The sequence below is a fragment of the Bidens hawaiensis genome, unplaced genomic scaffold, assembly GCF_021521415.1.
Source record: "Bidens hawaiensis isolate Kalapana, Puna unplaced genomic scaffold, B.hawaiensis_p1.1 tig00053158_1, whole genome shotgun sequence".
Classification (NCBI taxonomy): Eukaryota; Viridiplantae; Streptophyta; class Magnoliopsida; order Asterales; family Asteraceae; genus Bidens; species Bidens hawaiensis.
Genome location: NW_027499573.1, coordinates 105023 through 118714, shown reverse-complemented (window position 1 = coordinate 118714; position 13692 = coordinate 105023). Strand labels below are relative to the sequence as shown.

General features: G+C 35.4%; 1 protein-coding gene and 1 pseudogene across 2 annotated transcripts; both read left to right on the top strand.

Moving 5' to 3' along the window:
- The first annotated feature begins 382 nt into the window (after nucleotides 1–382).
- Nucleotides 383–7327, top strand: LOC143599975 (protein unc-13 homolog; annotated as a pseudogene). The gene is made up of 4 exons (XR_013147392.1): nucleotides 383–1182; nucleotides 3572–4027; nucleotides 4966–5155; nucleotides 6100–7327. The product of XR_013147392.1 is annotated as a protein unc-13 homolog (transcript).
- A 2944-nt stretch (nucleotides 7328–10271) lies between these two features.
- Nucleotides 10272–12226, top strand: LOC143599974 (dolichyl-diphosphooligosaccharide--protein glycosyltransferase subunit STT3A-like; the record flags this gene model as incomplete). The annotated part of the gene is made up of 8 exons (XM_077077791.1): nucleotides 10272–10466; nucleotides 10766–10912; nucleotides 11006–11192; nucleotides 11277–11374; nucleotides 11466–11545; nucleotides 11630–11720; nucleotides 11804–11893; nucleotides 11977–12226. Coding segments are annotated over 8 exons (939 nt in total), but the record flags the coding sequence as incomplete, so codon positions are not given.
- Between the last annotated feature and the right edge of the window lie 1466 nt (nucleotides 12227–13692).

Here is a 13692-nt window from a genome sequence, read left to right as displayed (position 1 = left end):
AACCCCTGATAGTGGAGCGGTAGGCCCGTGGTTGAAACCCACAACCAGACAGACGCGTGGACATCGAAATAGACGAATTAATCAAAAACAAAAAGAAAGGTAGGTTTGGTTTACTCTTTCCAACAGTCTTGTCATCATCTGAAACTGTAAAGCAATTCATTCAAGCTTTATTCATTCAACCCATACATCATCATATCATTCATTCTTCAAATTAAAGCAAGAATCATATTTCCAATTATTTTTTATTTTATTTTGTTATTCCCATTTATTTTGTTTATTTTGTTGCGGATTGCTGCGGGACAGGTCATATATTTTCAATTTTTATGACTAGGTTTTTCTGAATTTTTAAGCAAAATCATAATCTTTTCTTTTCAATTTACAGCTCGGCAGGCGAATTGAGTCGATTGTTTTACCGGTAGAGCTTCTACATCAATTGAAATCTTCTGATTTCCTGAGGCATGGCAGAAAAGAAACCTCGAGGCTGGTCTGTTACTCCACCCCAAACTACCCCTTGACCAGAAAGACCCGACGGCTCAACAACTGCGCCAGATCATCCGTGAACAACCCATTGAGACGGGAAGGCATAGTGAGACCGTTCAAACTTTAAGGAACATTACAATGCAGCTTGCTTGTCGCTCAACTGCCGATGGGGGGCCCCTGAATCTTCGGCTGTATCAAGTTCTTCTAGAAGCTCTCTTTGATGTTGAAGAGCCGACATCGATGATCGAAGAGGTTGATGAGGTGCTGGAGCTTGTAAAAAAGACTTGGGGCATTTTGGGAGTTGATAAGAAGTTGCATAATCTTTGTTTTTCGTGGGTTTTGTTTAACCATTATGTGTCAACGGGTCAAGTTGAGAATGATTTCCTTTTTGCTGCGGATAATTTACTGCAACAAGTCAAAAAGGATGCAAAGTCAACTTTGTATTCGGGGTATTCCAAAGTTTTGTGTTTAGCCATCAAGTCAATGTTAGAGTGGGCCGAAAGAGGGCTTTTGGCTTACCATGAGTCGTTTTACAGGGGTAGTATTGACTTAATGCAAAGCATTCTCTCTCTTGGTTTGTCTGCATCCATCATATTGGTTGAAGAAAATCCTCATCAGAATGGTAGAAAGAATAGCATTGATGTTGCGAATGCTAAAGTTGATATTTATATCAGGTCGTCAATGCGCAAGGCGTTTGGTCAGGCAAGTTCGTACTTTTCTATTAATTAGGTTTTTAACTTAGATAAACTATAATGTAAAATGTGGTTAACTTAACAAAGAGTATATTCATTAAGTTCTATTCATTTATGTCATTCTGGTTCGCATAACTTGTCAATGCTTGTGTTCCAAGATATACATATACATGCACACACACATAGGGTAGGGCTATGCTAAATAGGAAACTATACCTAAAAAGTAAGGGTGGCAAACTCAACCCAAATGGATTGATTTGGGTCAAGATGGATAAACTTTAAAAGTAAAATGGGTTAGGATGGATCATAAAAATTCTTCAAGTGGGTCAGGATGGGTTGGAAATATACAAGTGACTTTCATTTATAGGTTAAAATGGGGCAAAACAAAATATCCAAGTTATCCAAAATTTATCTAATTCAAAATACCCAAACTATCACGTGCGAAACAAAACTCATCCGAAACCCAAAATACGATCAAAACGAAACAAAAATCTCGAGCCGACTAAAACGAAACAAATAAACAAAAACAAAACTGAACCGAAATAGAAAAACGACCAAAACGAAACACAAAAAACCGGAATGAAACAGAAAAACTGACCAAACCGAAATGCAACCGAAAAGCTAACCAAAACTAAACAAAAACACCGAATCGGCTGAACCGAAACAAAACTGAATCGAAATAGAAAAATGAACAAAACGAAACAAATAAACCGATATGAAACCGAAAAGTTGACCAAAACGAAACAAAAAAAAGCGAAAATGAAAAGTTGACCAAAACAAAACAAAAACACCTAACCGACCAAAACGAAACAAAAAAAAACGAAACGGAACTGAACTGAAATAGAAAAACGACCAAAACGAAACAAAAAAATCGAAACGAAACTGAACCGAAATAGAAAAACGATCAAAACGAAACAAAAAAACCAAAACGAAACTGAACCGGAATAGAAAAATGACCAAAATGAAACAAAAAAAAAAGCGAAATGCAACTGAAAAGCTGACCAAAACAAAAACACTGAACCGACTAAAATGAAACAAAAAAACGAAACGAAACGAAACTGAACTGAAATAGAAAAACGACCGAAACGAAACTAAAATAAAAAACAACCGAAACGAAACAAAAAAACTGAATTGAAACTGAAAAACTGACCAAAAGAAAACATAAAAAAAACTAAATGCAATTTAGAAACCGGATCAAAACGAATCAAAAACACAGAGTCGACTAAAACGAAACAAAAAAACTGAATCGAAACGAAACCGAAATAGAAAAACGACCAAAACGATACAAAAAAACCGATATAACACCGAAAAACTGACCAAAACGAAACAAAGAAAAGCGAAATGCAATCAAAAAGCTTAGCAAAACGAAACAAAAAAACTGAAACGTAACCGACTAAAATAAAACAAAATGAATCGAAACGAAACGAAAAAAAAAACGAAACGAAACCGAAAAAACTGACTAAAACAAAACAACACTGAAAGCGAAAAAACTGAGAAATCGAAACCGAGCAAATACCGAAACCGACCGAAATGAAAAAAAAAACGAACCGAAAAAAACCCCGAAAAACTCGAACATGAATCGGTACAAAACGAGTTTTTTTTTATGAACGAGGATGACGGGGGGAAATTTTTAGTTATTTTACATTTTGCATTTTTTATTTATATTTTGAGTTATTATTTTTTTAATAGTTTTTTTGAATATTTTTTTAAGGGGTTTTTAAAACCCTTTGTATGTCAACCTTAACTTGGGTCAAGATGGGTTTGCTTTACCCATTTTGACCCATATCCATCCTAACCCTCTATTTTAAAAATCCATCCTGACCCATCACCCAAATCCAACCCAACCCACTCACATTGCCACCTCTACTAAAAATTGTAGGAAGCCACCGGGAGACGCCATGTGTCAAAGGAAATTATGTGAGCAAAAAAAGCACGCTGATGCGTCGTTAAAGAAACACGTGTTGATTCATTGCTGGACACACTGAATGTATTTTTATTATTAAATAATAATCTTAAATCTATGAATAAAATTGGGCAGGTTGATGACCCTGAATGAACGGAAATTAGACCTTAGAAGATGATGCAGTTTCGACTAGCAATCAAATGGCTCAAGCACACAATGATTTCATTCAAACGTTTCGAACCGAATGATTCGGTTAGCAAAGCTTAAAGCTTACAAAATCTCTATTAAAATCAATCAACTAACTAAACAAAAGACCTAACAACCCTATTTATAAATTATAATAATTATTTGGGCCGGGCCAATCTAATGGACCGGATGCTCTGCATCAGAAGACCTCAAACCATTTGACCCGCTCCCTTTTAGCTAGTATGATCTGTTTGAGATAGAACACCACCAACTCATGATTACATTATTTAATTCAATTTCTTTAATACAGGAAAGCGGGAAAATCCGCATAAACCGGAAGTCAGCAAAAAGTCAACTAAACCATCTTCCAGCACTATGTACTCTTGCACAAGATATTACTGACCTGGCATTTAATGAAAAGGAGTTTTACAGTCCAATACTACAAAGATGGCACCCCCTTGCAGTTGGTGTAGCGGTTGCAACTCTACATTCTTGCTTTGGACAAGAAGTTCAAAAATTTGTTTCAGGGATCAAAGAGTTGACTCGTGATGTTATACTAGTGTTGATAGCAGCTGATAAGTTGGAAAAAGATTTGGTACAAATGGCGGTTGAAGACTCAGTCAACAGTGATGATGGTGGAAAGTCAATAATTCAAGAGATGACTCCTTATGAAGCCGAAGCAGTTATAGTAGATTTGGTCAAATCTTGGATAAAAACCCGAGTTAATAGACTTGAAGAATGGGTTGATAGAAATTTGCAGCAAGAGGTATGCTTTTCACCCTTTGTTTTAGTATGTTGTGTGCCGTTTCTTTATTCAAAACAACTAGGATAGAGCCCGTGTGATACACGGGTGGTTAAAAAATAAAACAAAACGTTAAATCTGATAATATACATAATAACGTATTTTATGGATTCATAAGATATAAAAAATTTCAAGAATACATAGATTAGTAAGAATAATTTGCATTTGATTTTAAAAGAAATCAAAATGGAAGGTTGTGAATCTATACCAATTTAGAAAAATAGAAAGCTAACATCAATTCATCCTAGTTGAGTTGGTAAGTCCAAAACATTTTAAAAGCAAGGTAGTTGGTTCGATTCCCATCAACAACATATTTTTCATTTTATCATTCATGAAAGGAAAATTGTGAAAATGGAAACTTGGACACTTGGCCGCCTATGTGGAGGGTCTAATTGAATTACATTTGCTTTAATAGTATAGGTAGATGGTGGTATATGGGCTATTTTTTTAAGACTGTTTTTAAATAAATTTCAAAAGCTATATATTACATTTTTAGAACAAAAAAAGAAGTAACATTTCCGCTTTTGCAAAGAGATCTTTCAAAATTTTTAATTTGATCACCAATGCTGTTACAGGAGATTATTGTGGTCCACTAGTTTTCTGATTTTCATTTTACAAAGGCGTATTTCAAGTATTTAAACCATTTATCAAAGACTTCCATTCTGTAGATGGAGTGCTAGTTGTTTGAAGTTAAAAAATCCTATGCTGAAGTTAAATATAATACTTAACCAATAATAAGATATTAAAAGCATGTTTATATCTAGTAGCCTGACTTGTGTAACTGTATTTAAAAGATAGGTTGTTAACTCATTTAATTTGGGATCTCAAGTGTATATTGTTACTTATTAATGATCACTACACGAGTATTTTCTAGGCGTTTAATCACTTATCTGCAATTATAGGTGTGGAACCCGAAAGTAAATAGAGAACGGTTTGCTCCTTCGGCTGTGGAGGTTTTAAGAACTATTGATGAAACTTTGGAAGCGTTCTTTTTATTACCAATACCAATGCATCCCGATTTGCTTCCTGAGTTAATGAGCAGTCTAGATGCATGCCTTCGAGATTACATATTAAAGGCACAATCCGGTACTGGTAAGTGTAATATAGACTTGTTAATTATTAATAATCTAGAGGTTAAAAAACAGGTAGGCTGTGTAATTGGTTAAAATGGGCCGGGCTGACTCATAAGGCGCCTTTTTCTTTTGGAACATTTGGATTTTTGTTTATAATTAGTGTCAAATATGATGACAATAATAATTATTATTATAATTTTAATGTTATGAATATAATTATTTAGGAAGTTTTGTGAATAAAAATTACACAGGGCGACTTTCAACCCGTTTGACCCGGTTCTTTAATGCTTGATCTCTAATGGGTCAAATAGGTAAAATCAGAAGCTCTAGCTAAAAATGAACTGGGTCAAATGGGCTGTTTGTCAGCTTCTATAATAATAGTAATAAATGGTACTCCCTCCGTCCCTTTGAAAGTGTTTATATTTCCTTTTTAGTTTGTCCCATTACAAATGTCCACTTTCAAAATTTATTAACTAATTTCCAAGTTTACCCTTACACAAATCAATCATTCGAACTTTCTTAAATTTTGTCTTTATATATATATATATTAAGGGCATTATAGTCATTTGTTAATCAAAAAGTACAATCATTCAAACTTTCTTAAAATTTGTGTTTTTCAAACTATGACACTTGTAGAGGGACGGAGGGAGTACTTTGAATAAAATGCTTTAGGAGGTTTTGCGAATTAAAATTGCACCTAGGGCCGGCAATTTCAACCCGTTTGACTTGGTTCTCTATTTAGCTTAAGCTGCTGATTTGACCTATTAGAAATCAAGCATAACACGAATCAGCCCGTTTGTAAGTAAACATGTCAAATGGGCTATACTTGATCCGGGTAAAATCAAAAACCTTAGCTAAAAATGAAGCGCGTTAAACGGGTTGTTTGTCACCTCTAATAATTATGATAATCCATTTCTCTTTATTTTTTTGAAAACTGACTTACTATTTTCTTCTTAAATACAGGATCTCGAAGCTCTTTTCTTCCAATATTGCCGCCTTTGACCCGATGCAAAGGCGGGTCAAAGCTAAACGGTGTATTCAAGAAAAAAGACCGATCACAAACACTTCAAAGAAGAAAATCTCAACTAAACACTATTGATGACAACGACCCCTATGATATACCACAGTTATGTGTTCGGGTAAATACGTTTCATCACATCAGAAAAGATTTAGAATCATTAGAAAAACGAACAATTGCTCACTTAAAATGCATTGGGATTCGTGATGGCAGTATCGTAAGCTCCTCGAGAAAAAACTTTGAACTATCTTTAGCTTCTTGTGTAGAAGCAATTCAACAAGTATGTGAAGCAACCGCATATAAAATCATATTTGAAGAATTAAAGCATGTATTTTGGGACAATTTATACGTCAACGACACGTCATCATCAAGAATTGAGCCCTTTTTGCAAGAGCTGGAACAAAATCTTGAAGTTGTAGCAGAAACGGTTCAAGATAACACAGTTAGAACGCGTTTGATCACAAACATAATGAGAGCTTCATTTGAAGGGTTCTTGTTGGTTTTGCTTGCAGGAGGGCCATCTCGTAATTTCACTATCGATGACTCATCAATCATACAAGAAGATTTTAAGTTTCTGATGGATTTGTTTTGGTCAAATGGTGATGGGTTGCCGCGTGAATTGATAGGAAAACATGCAGTCATTGTAAAAGGTGTGCTACCACTTTTCTCAATTGACACTTGTAGCCTTATTGAGAAGTTTAAATCTTTAATGTTGACTGACGTTCAAAGTTCATCTAACAAGTCAAGGCTTCCTTTGCCTTCAACAACCGACCAGTGGGGCCCGAATGAACCAAACACGATCTTGAGAGTGTTGTGTCATCGTAACGATAAGGCAGCCACCACTTTTCTGAAGAAAAATTATGATCTTCCGAAAAAGCTTTGAGATTGATTATTGTGTTTATGGTTGTAACTGTAAGTGTGTACAGAATATGATCATCAGCAGATCCGAGCACAGCTTCGAGTGGTTCTTGAATTAATTTAAAATTTTTTGTGGTTTTTTTTTTCTTTTTCTCCGGAGTGGTATTATGAAGTGATATGGGATCATATCTATATGTGACTTTTTGCTAATATGTATAGAAATGAAAAGGGATATGGTGATTTTGCTTTTCTAAAGAAACATATGAAGTTATTTTATGATTGTTTGTTGTTATGCTTATTGTTTGTGTTAACATAACATATATGTAGAAATTTGGGCTGATGTGACATTGGATCACTGGCGCATCCGATCCAAGTGTTTGTTACGAACATGGTTGTAATAGTTGGAGGTTAGCTGATGAGATGTGGTCGTTAGGTTGGTACTTTTATTGAACTTCAACAAATCTTTACTTGATCCCCTTCTTATAGCAAAGACAATTTTGTGTGCCGACAATTGAACATGATATCAACAAGTAACAATTTTCCGTATATGTAAGGATACAAACCCGGGTATCTTAAAATACTCAAAACCCACGTGTATAACACATATCGACAGGTGACATGACAAATACCCGACATGTTTGGGATGAGCTTACTAATATTAGTATATAAACTAAACTTATTAATATTTATATTAAGTATAGCGGTTATTGTAATTATTGTATTTAGTCGGGTTAATATGTAATTATTTAGTCTATAAATAGAGATGATGTCAGACAATTTAACTTACGTATTTTCAATATAAACAATCGCATGCTCAGAATTAATATTCAAGAATTTTCTTTGTTCATCATTCAATCGTTGGTCTTGTTATATTCAATTGAATTGCCAATTGTGTGATTTGTTCGCTGATTACCAACAGTGGCATCATAGCCCAGATTTTTTTATCGATTTGTTCGCTATTTCCTAGTAAGGAGTTGAATGGACCATTGAAGAACAAGCTTGCTCGTAAGATCATTGTCACACCCCACTTTAGGGCCTAGGCGTGTGACCACAAGTTGGTATCTGTTTTGTAAATAAATCAGAGTTACGGGTTTTATTCCAGAGGAAGTCTTTATTAAAATCATATTGAAAACTTATTATTAAAAACTCGGGTTTAAATACCCGTTTGATATTTTAAATATGTTTCTTTATAAAACATAACTCTTTTATAATATTTTCAAATAAAATATCTGAGTCATCAGATAGCATCTAATGACTATAACTCCAATCTTCTATTCCTTCTTGCTTGTCTGTTCTAACCTTTCTTGTTTCCCTGTAACATGGGGGGAAAATACGTCAGCACAAAGCTGGTGAATAACGCTGACTCTAAAATCTCTTTTCAATATCTTTGTGAAACCAACAATAATACCTTTGTGACTACTCATTAGGCACCCAACTAAATTGGGATCAAATTACCCTAAGTACCATGTACAATTAATTATATACACAATATCATTTCTCTGAACAGTCCCGTAGACTTTCAGAGGCATGTTGATGATATTCATGGCCTCGGGGAAATGCCGAGTCACCATGTATGTTTGGATCCAGACACATGTATACTCTTAATCAGAGTGTCAATTTCTTATTATTGTACACAAAGTTTTAAGGATTCATAAATCCTATGCAAACATTCAGACTCATTATAAAAGGTTTGGGGCGTATTCACCTTTTCTGTTTATAATCAGTTTCTGTTACTGATTCCTGTTTTCTGTTTCCTTCTTCTTGTTTTGCTACCTCGGACCTATAGTACGAGAATAACATTTGTATAAATAACTAGATCAACAATCTAGCTTCAGACCTTTAGTCTGTTTCGTATAGCTTTAACCTTGATAAAAAACATTTGTTTATAAAATACTTGTACCTTTAGTCCCTTTCTTTATTTATCAATCATATGCTACGTTTCTTCTTCAAGAAGAAACGTCTAGATTGAGTTCCTTTTTCAAGAAGAAACATTAATCAAACTTTATTCTTTGAATATCATATTTCTTAATAATAAAGAAATACTATTTTAACTATAACCCTCACTTAAGATATGTTATATGATTCTTAATCGAAATCAAGGTTCGGCTATACCTCCGACTATGGTCTAAGCCATTTATAATAATAAAATAATAACTTAGGCCGAACCCCTTACCTCGAACGGGTAATCGGAGTTCAGATATTCCTAAGTTTATATGGGCAGCACTTCTACTCTATATGCACGTTTATCGAGGCGTTCTTGATCAACCCTTCTTGGCACGCAAATCGAGACAACGTTCGGGTGTTGCCGGGTCGTGCACGTACTTCGAGACGAAATGTCGGGTTTCTTGAGTGGCACGCACTTCGAGGAAACACCGGGTTTTGGCACGGATTACGAGGTTATTTGTCGGGTCGGTGGCACGCAAAACGATGTTCGGCACGCAAAATTATGTTATGCATTTCATGTTAGTACTAATGTTGCATTTTTGTGATACAAAATTATTCATGGATTTATTTATTTTTTGTTGATGTTGATTTCTAAGGCAGGGGATATGGTATTGGCTAATACTGTTGCTATGCAAGATAATGTGACGGAGACCAGGGGCGGACCCACATAGTTCCCATCGGGGTCCCGGGACACCAATGTTTTTTAAAATTTACTTAGAGACGATATATTAAATTTTATAAGGACCCCATAGAAATTAATACTTGGAACCCATACTATTAAGGCTGAACTAGTCTAGTGGAAAGTCCCTTGTTTTTTCTTTGAGAGGTTGCAGGTTCAAGCCTCACCATACCCAGTTTTTGTTGTTTTTTTAATATTCTAGTCAATATTAGTTATTTAGTTAGGGTATTTGTGTTTTTTCTTTAGTTTATCCCATATAACCATTATCACCATGCAACATATATAATGACAACATGAGTTTTACATATACTTAAATTATTTCTTGTGTATGTATATTATAATTAATCATTTATTTGTGTAAGAGTTAGTTTTTCATGTCTTGGTTATTCATGTAAGACCATATATATATAGCTTACGCTTATGTTTTTCGGGTATAAATAAAAATGAATTAAAAGTGTATGTTCTATCTAGTTTCTAATCTATATTCTTTCTACTTACTCGTTTCCGATGACACCATGTTTTCGTGTTTTATTATGTTCCTCCTCTCGACCCGACCCGACCCGACCCGAATAACGACCGACCCAAAAATTTTGTAAACCGGAAAAATTGGGACCCCATTGACAAAAAATTCTGGGTCCGCCATTGACGGAGACTGATAAAAAAGAAGACTTGTTGAAGGATCGGGTTTCCAAGAAAACCAAGAGGAAAGAAAAGGAGAATGTTGAAAAGCCAGTTAAGAAAATCGAGACGGAAAAGAGAGCGCTAATTTTACCTGTTGAAGCATCTGTGTTTGCTCTGTTCTTAGCTGTTTTGCTAGCTGCCTTCTATGTGGTAATATGCATATGAATACAAAAATATAAGTATCTAAAATCCTTCATCTTTATATCTGTGGCTTGGACTCCGCTTGGCTCATTTACAAACGAGCCTTTTCAAATGACCCTAATAGCTGCCTTTTCGAGTGAGACACGGACTTTCTGAATGACGCTAATAGCTGCCTTTTCGAGTGAACCACGGGCTTTCTGAATGACGCTAATAGCTGCCTATTCAAGAAATGAAACAGTTTAAATAATAAGGGCAAACGACCTATTCCAAGTTCCAAAACGTAAACTGAATCAGAAATGTTCTTGTAGGTCCATAGTGTTTGGGCTGCGGCAGAGGCATATTCAGCTCCTTCAATCGTTCTTACTTCTCATTGGCGTGATGGCAGCCTTCATGTTTTTGATGATTTCAGAGAGGCATATGCGTGGTTAAGCCATAACACTGATGTAGATGATAAAGTAAGTTATTGTGTGTAATACTAATATTATTCAAATAATATCTATGGTAAGGTGGGAGGATTTTAACCAACTTATTAATTAATATATCTTCAGGTTGCATCTTGGTGGGACTATGGTTACCAAACAACTGCAATGGCTAACCGCACAGTTATAGTTGACAATAACACATGGAACAACACACATATTGCTACTGTTGGTACTGCCATGTCATCACCCGAGAAAGCTGCTTGGGAAATTTTCAACTCCCTCGATGTAAAATATGTCCTTGTTGTTTTCGGAGGTTGGTTTTCTTTTTAACACATCTAAAACCATAAAAAAGAAATATAATAACAATAAGAAATATAATAATCTTTTCACATCTCAGGTGTTGTGGGCTACTCTAGTGATGACATAAATAAGTTCCTATGGATGGTTCGTATAGGAGGGGGCGTCTTTCCACACATCAAGGAGCCTGACTATCTCGTAAGTATACAGATAGATGGATATATAGATACTTTTTATATGCATCAGCTTTTGAAGTGCTGACTCTATGCATTCATGTCGTTATATACAGAGAGATGGTCAATATCGAATTGATTCTCAGGCTACTCCAACCATGCTAAACAGTCTCATGTACAAACTATCATATTTCAGGTAATACAGTTACCTAACTGAAGCTGGTTTTTGGAGCCTTATATTTGTTTCTTCTTTTTACCTGATCTCTGCTCTTCAATCCAGGTTTGTGGAGACTGATGGCGGTAAAGGGTACGATCGCGTAAGGGGGACTGAAATTGGGAGAAAACATTTTAAGCTAACTCATTTTGAAGAGGTGAGTTAGAACAAAACTGTAATTACTTTTTGTGTATATCGATGCTCAGAGTTCTGTATGTTTGTATCATTGTATGTATGTAGGTGTTCACGACTCACCATTGGATGGTTCGCATATATAAACTAAAAACTCAGAAGAACAGGATTCGGGGGAAGACAAAGAAATCTAAATCGGTATATATATAATAAACATGTTTTTTTTTGGTGTCGTTTGTGTTTTTTTGACTGATATTGATATAAAATATATTATTTTGCAGAAAACAAGCACAAAAACAAGAACAGTAGTGAAGAAGAATCCTTGGCATTAGAAGCCTATACTGGATGTAATGTGTATCCATCCTCATTGAAACGACTACAAGAAGCTAAGGGGTGTAAGCGAAAGCAACTAACAAGATTTTGTAAGATCTTTTTTTTTTTTTATCATATGCAACTATCAAACTTGAAAATGTGTTAGAAGAGAGATTGTAATATCTTGTGGCAATGATAGATTTAAAAGACAAGTGATTTCTATCCTTTTTAACACCGACATGAAAGCCAAAATGTATACAATATAGTTCAATAGCTATATGAAAGTCGGAAACTTCAACGTTCACTAGTAACTAGAGAATGAAAAATTTAAGAAACATGGTTGGTTACCGGGATATAGATGGTAAAATACAACTGTTGTTTAAGAAAAAAGAACCCTACTTACTATCGTTACATGTAACGGGTTTAGGACATTGTAACATCCCGAATTTTATATTAATAAATAAAAGAAGTCCATGATTTAAAAGCGAGTGTTGATATTTAATTAATATTAAATATAGAAAGAAGTATGGACTTGGGTAATTAATATAGATTAAGATGGTGGGATGAGCCTTAGGTCCGTGGGCTTTAAGGGTATAAATACCCCCTTAAGCCATCCTAAAACCCTAACTTATCATTCCATCTTTCCATAATCTCTACACACCCAAATCACACACATAAACACCATTATTACGGCCGTGAGAAGGAGGAGATCCGAGACCGATTCTAGCCTAAATCTTTGATATACAATCAAGATACAAGATCGTAGTTCATAACCAATCTAAACCGTGACCTAAAAACGGGTAAAGGTACGTTATTTATCGTTAAAGGTAATGTTTTTATAAACGTTTAGTCTTCAAACTTAGAACGAGATTAGATCGGGTATAAATGAAACGTAAAGTTGCGAACTTGATGCTAAAACGAACTTAATGGACCTGCAAACAGGTGCAGCTCGTTTAGAATGAACCCTAGGTCTAGTTTTGAAGGTTTTAGCTTAAAGGTCCAAACTTTATGTTTTTCCGGGCCGAGTTTTACCCGATATCGATCATAGGAAATGTTCATGGGGTTGGTAATATCATACCAAGGGATTTCATGTGAAAACGGAGGTGATTATCGGTGTGAAGTGCGAACAGTGGCCGCTGCTAGGCAACTTCGCCTGCGGCTAAATTCGCCTGCAGCCAAGTTCGCCAGCAACTTCGCCTGAGGTTAACTTCGCCTGAGGTTAACTTCGCCTGAGGTTAACTTCGCCTGAGGTTAACTTCGCCTGAGGTTAACTTCGTCTGAGGTTAACTTCGCCTGAGGTTAACTTCACCTGAGTTTAACTTCACCTGAGGTTAACTTCACCTAAGCTTAACTTCACCTGAGTTTAACTTAGCACTAAGTTGAAATAATTTTGATACGATAGGACGAGTATTGATACGTGTAACCTATATACAGCTAGCAGAGCACAGTTAAAGAGAGGACCACGATAAACGGAGAAAGGAACCGCATTCAGGTGAGTTTCTAGCCCCATTCCTTGTTATGTTTTCGGGGTTGTGTGCATACTCGATGTGTTGTTAATACACTCATCCTAAGTGATAAGTGTATGCCATATGTGATATATGTTATAGATATGACTGATTGCTTTTCGGTACGCGAACGATCTTCGGATACTGCGCGTACTGTCAGGTTATAAATAAAGGTATGAA